The 5,749-nt window shown below is 40.4% G+C and overlaps 1 protein-coding gene across 1 annotated transcript in view; it reads left to right on the forward strand.

Annotated features, from left to right (window-relative positions):
- Positions 1-5,749, forward strand: part of SMC1A (structural maintenance of chromosomes 1A) — a 41,452-nt gene that overhangs the window by 29,674 nt on the left and 6,029 nt on the right. Inside the window, exons 14-19 of the mRNA XM_070741438.1 lie at positions 1,795-1,911; positions 2,254-2,360; positions 2,483-2,624; positions 3,042-3,187; positions 3,754-3,907; positions 4,002-4,112. Of these exons, the coding sequence (XP_070597539.1) occupies positions 1,795-1,911; positions 2,254-2,360; positions 2,483-2,624; positions 3,042-3,187; positions 3,754-3,907; positions 4,002-4,112 (777 nt within the window). The remainder of the gene's footprint in view (positions 1-1,794; positions 1,912-2,253; positions 2,361-2,482; positions 2,625-3,041; positions 3,188-3,753; positions 3,908-4,001; positions 4,113-5,749) is intronic.

Below are 5,749 nucleotides of genomic sequence, written 5' to 3' on the forward strand. Positions count from 1 at the left end.
ATAATACATGCATTAATGGGAATAAGGAGATCGCTGACCATTTCAATAGCTACTTCTGTTCAGTTTTCTCAAAAGACACCTTACAAAATAATACTATAGAGGGATATAGCATTGCTTCCAGCTGTACGGATTCAGCTCCAGTGATCTTAGAAGCCGATGTCTTAGAAGAACTTGAACGATTAAAGATAAATAAGGCAATGGGTCCAGATGGCATCCACCCCAGAGTTCTTAAAGAACTCAGATCTGTCATTGCTACCCCCCTGACTGATTTGTTTAACCAATCCTTGTTAACAGGAGAAGTTCCTGAGGATTGGAGAATGGCCAGTGTTGTGCCTATTCACAAGAAGGGCAGTAGAGAAGAAGCTGGTAACTACAGGCCAGTTAGCTTGACATCAGTTGTAGTTAAAATGATGGAGACTCTACTCAAAAAGAGGATAAATCAGCACCTAAAAAACAATAACTTATTAGACCCAAATCAGCATGGCTTTACTGAAGGCAAATCATGTCAGACTAATCTCATTGATTTCTTTGACTATGTCACAAAGGTGTTGGATGAAGGTGGTGCCGTGGATATTGCCTACCTGGACTTCAGCAAAGCCTTTGATACGGTTCCACATAAAGAGCTGATAGATAAATTAGTAAAGATTGGACTTAATCCCTGGATAGTTCAATGGATTTGCAGCTGGCTGAAGCGTAGACATCAGAGAGTTATTGTTAATGGCGAGTATTCTGAGCAGAGTCAGGTTACAAGCGGTGTGCCACAAGGATCTGTTCTGGGTCCTATTCTTTTTAATATATTTGTGAGTGACATAGGGGAAGGTTTGGTAGGGAAGGTTTGCCTATTTGCCGATGACTCTAAAGTGTGCAATAGGGTTGATATTCCTGGAGGCGTCTGTAATATGGTAAATGATTTAGCTTTACTAGATAAATGGTCTAAGCAATGGAAACTGCAGTTTAATGTTTCCAAATGTAAAATAATGCACTTGGGGAAAAGGAATCCTCAATCTGAGTATTGTATTGGCAGTTCAGTGTTGGCAAATACTTCAAAAGAAAAGGATTTAGGGGTAGTGATTTCTGACAGTCTCAAAATGGGTGAACAGTGCAGTCAGGCGGTAGGGAAAGCAAGTAGGATGCTTGGCTGCATAGCTAGAGGTATAACAAGCAGGAAGAGGGAGATTATGATCCCACTATATAGAATGCTGGTGAGACCACATTTGGAATACTGTGGTCAGTTCTGGAGACCTCACCTACAAAAAGATACTGACAAAATTGAACGGGTCCAAAGACGGGCTACAAGAATGGTGGAAGGTCTTAAGCATAAAACGTATCAGGAAAGACTTAATGAACTCAATCTGTATAGTCTGGAGGACAGAAGGAAAAGGGGGGACATGATCGAAACATTTAAATATATTAAAGGGTTAAATAAGGTCCAGGAGGGAAGTGTTTTCAATAGGAAAGTGAACACAAGAACAAGGGGACACAATCTGAAGTTAGTTGGGGGAAAGATCAAAAGCAACATGAGAAAATATTATTTTACTGAAAGAGTAGTAGATCCTTGGAACAAACTTCCAGCAGATGTGGTAGATAAATCCACAGTAACTGAATTTAAACATGCCTGGGATAAACATATATCCATCCTAAGATAAAATACAGAAAATAGTATAAGGGCAGACTAGATGGACCATGAGGTCTTTTTCTGCCGTCAGACTTCTATGTTTCTATGTTTCTATGACTTCTATCGGTAGTCTCTTATTTCTTCCGAGCTCTGTCCTGATTCAGTGTTATTCCCAACAGGAGAAGTCCAAGTTGGAAAGTGAGCTTGCCAATTTTGGGCCCCGCATAAATGACATCAAACACATCATACATGGGCGAGACCGTGAGATGAAGGAGCTGAAGGAAAAGATGAACCAGGTATGGTGGATCATGGGCAAGAGCAGCCAAAGAGGCACAGCTTAAAACAGGGAAGGCAGGTGCAGGGAATATAATGGGACAGAAAACTGAAGATACCGTAATTGATAACCTGGAAAATTGCAGAAATAGTAGAAATTTAGAAAGGGATGGGGGGAAAGGATGCAACAATATTTTTAACATGTTCTCTGTTGGCTAAGGATGCTTGACATCTTTATATCAAGGTAGAAAGTGTATTCATTTATTCATTTTAACACACCCACACCTTCATTTTATACTTATAGAAGCCCCTTGGGATTGGGTGGCATAGAAGTCGAATAAATAAGTCTTTTCCCATCATTGCAGGTAGAAGATGAAGTATTTGAGGAATTCTGCCGAGAAATCGGAGTAAGAAATATCCGGGAGTTTGAGGAAGAGAAGGTGAAACGCCAGAATGAGATTGCCAAAAAAAGGTATTGGTCCCTTTTCTGTCACCTTGGCACTTCCAGATTCAAGGATGCTAGTTTTTTGCTAGCTTTAATATGGAGAGGGAGGCTTGGATTGTGCCATAATTTTTCCCTTTTTCCTTTCTCAGGCTGGAATTTGAAAATCAAAAGACCCGCCTTGGCATCCAGCTGGACTTTGAAAAGAACCAACTGAAAGAAGATCAGGACAAAGTGCACATGTGGGAGCAGACTGTCAAGAAAGATGAAGCTGAGATAGAAAAACTCAAGAAGGTGAGTTGGGGACTAGCGTTGTGTTGCATTGATGATTTAGAGCAATGGATCTCAACCTTTCTAATGGCACGACCCCTTAATACAGTTCCTCATGTTGTGGTGAACCCCAACCATAAGCCTAGTGCCAATTCTCCCAACAGAGCTTTTAGCTGATTGGCAGGAAGGTCAAAGGGACACTCCCACTGTAAACGCCTGATTGGTCGGATTGTAAAAAGGCGCCAGAATAGAAGCTTTAGTTCCTAACACCAGGGGAAATTTGTCTTTTCCCACATTCTTAGATGGCCCCTGTGAAACAATCGTTCGACCCGTAGGTTGAGAACCCCAGGGGTCCCAACCCCCAGGTAGAGAACCACTGAATTAGAGCAACACAAGCACCACCGATTTAACATCTCTGCTTTCCCTTTGATGCTCACACAGGAGGAACAGCGGCATATGAAGATAATAGATGAGACCATGGCACAGCTGCAGGACCTGAAGAATCAGCACCTGGCCAAGAAATCTGAGGTGAATGATAAGAACCATGAGATGGAAGAGATTCGTAAGAAGCTGGGAGGGGCTAACAAGTAAGTCTGACCTATGAGGGCAAGATCTAAGCAGGAAGGTAGAGATATCCACCATTGAAAGATTTTCCCATATATCCACTTATATATTGCTTGACATTTTATTCCGAAAAGACATCAAATGATCACATGACCATAGGTGTCAGTGAACCTTGCGTTTTTGAGTGAAGCTATGGATGCCATAAGCTAATTGCACCCATTTCACTTCTTAAGCTTATTCACCTCCTGCCACAAAAGCATCCCAAAACATCTGAAATGTTCCACCTGGTACACTAAGAGAGAGAGCTGAGGGGAGCACAAATGAGATGGCCAGATTGGTTATTAATCCAAAGGCTGCCGTTGTGTAAAATTACACTCTGAAGTCTTTTAAACTAGCAGAAGAATTTACAAGAATCTTAACCTAGTAAAATCAAAGGTATTTGCTGTCTTCAGTCCTGAAAGATTCGTAATGAGAATGCCTGATGTGTCTGTTTCTAATCATTCCCCTGGCATTGCCTAGTTCAAGATTTTGACATAGGTGGATGCTGCTTTGTCTGGACTGTCCTTTCACTTTGGGCCATTTTCTGCAGAGAGATGACTCACTTGCAGAAGGAGGTCACCGCCATTGAGACCAAGCTGGAGCAGAAGCGTAGTGACCGCCACAATTTACTGCAAGCCTGCAAGATGCAAGACATTAAGTTACCCCTCTCCAAAGGCACAATGGATGATATCAGCCAGGAGGAGGTAAGAAAATAACTCTACAAGGAGAAGAAGAAACAATTCTGAGCCAGGATGCATGGGTTAAGTGAAGCTCCCTTTGTCTTTTGGTTGACCTTAGGGTGGCTCCCAAGGGGACGAGCCAACCAGCAGTTCACAGAGGACTTCCAACATGTATGCAAGAGAAGCTCTGATTGAGATGGACTATAGTGATCTCTCTGAGGATCTGAAGGTAAGGAGAACTCTGGGGTTGTCCACCTGTGGAGGTGCAATAGAATGTGTGGGTGACCTTGGGGACCAAGGGGAAGAGATGCTGCCGAGGAAAGAATCAGATAAGAGAGAGACCGGAGATATCTAAATAAAAATGAAATAAAGGCAATAGGACTAATTCAGAATAAAAATAGAATATAAAATTGTTTAAAAGAAGCAGATGTTAAAGAGAATAATGACAAGGTATTCCCCCATATTTTATTTTATCGGATATTTTGTTTTTCAAAAGTTGTCCTTGTTGTGTAAAACTCTTTAATGAGGAAGACAGGTAAGTCATTTGGGGGAGAGAATCACATTCTGCAGACCAGTGCTTTTTCCCCTTGTTTTCTTCCCCAAAAGCCAAGTGTGTCTTATAGTCCGAAAAATAAGGTGTCTTTTTATTGCTATTCTTTGATTTAAAACCTGATCAGAATGTTAGGCTCTGTAATTTATTAGATGGCCAGATGAAAGGATGTTTGTTGCAGCTGATTTATAGTCCCTTGCAAAGCTTTAGAGTTGATTAAAGAAAAGTATTGTGGAGCATGTAGTGTTTGTCTCCTAAGAACCTATTTGTCTAGCCCCAAGGATTAGAGTGACCTTCTCCAGCCTGCTGCCTTTTAAATATTTTGCGCTTCAGTCTTTCATAATCCCTTCCAAATGCTGGCTGGGAATCATGGAGGCTAATCCACAAATCGTAATGGAAACCTCACCCTACTTTGAAGAGTGAAAGGTCCATCCTATGTTACCTGTCAACTGTAGGATTTTTGATAACTGATGCTCATCGTATTAATAGCACCTATGGGAATGCTATAAATGTATGTATGTAAAAGGCCAAAGAATGTTGTTTCAAGCTGAGTTAAATGTTAGGACTTGTTTGTTAAGAGGTTTACCAGGAAGGCAAGGAACAGCTTTACTATCTTGAGAGAGCAAAAGGAACATTCTGCCTCATCTGGCTACAGGGGTTGGCCTGATATATGTTTGGATTTATTTTATTTTATTTATTATTAGAGTTGAAAGTTGACCATAAGATATCTGATACATGACAAAGATAGCAATATTAGGTAACATTGAAGGCAGAAGATCAATCAAGGGTCAAGGATTTTAGATTTCCATAGAAGATGAGTAGTCAGAAGAAGAGGGCATATTATAGTTTGGACTATTGAGAGGATAAAAGGATCGGACATCAAAGGCCTTCAGACATCAAAGCAGCTACAACTTGAGTCTACTTTTTCATTGCTCTTGACATCTCCTTATATTTGTTAGGTTATTTGAAGTTTGATCAGAACTGTACCCTTTGTGGAAAAAAACACCTTTGGAAACAATAGTTAAAAGATAAATTTAACGAGTCTTTAATTTAAAATATATATACAGGATTTTCCTGCATATATAATTGTGTTTTACTTCAAAATGTAGAGTCTCAGTTATTTTTTTCTTACCATCATGGCTTAAAACACGAGAGTGAACTTAACTCAGAAATTCAAGTATTTTGAGTGATTGAGAGAAAGGAAAGATGAGTTTGCAACTTGTAAGACTCACTAATAATTCACTTTTCCCAAAGAGTTTAGATAAGGTTACAATGTCTTTGGCTCTAGGGTTGAGAGAATTGTTGGAACACTCCTA

The sequence above is a fragment of the Erythrolamprus reginae genome, chromosome 2 (genome assembly GCF_031021105.1).
Source record: "Erythrolamprus reginae isolate rEryReg1 chromosome 2, rEryReg1.hap1, whole genome shotgun sequence".
Taxonomy (NCBI): Eukaryota; Metazoa; Chordata; class Lepidosauria; order Squamata; family Dipsadidae; genus Erythrolamprus; species Erythrolamprus reginae.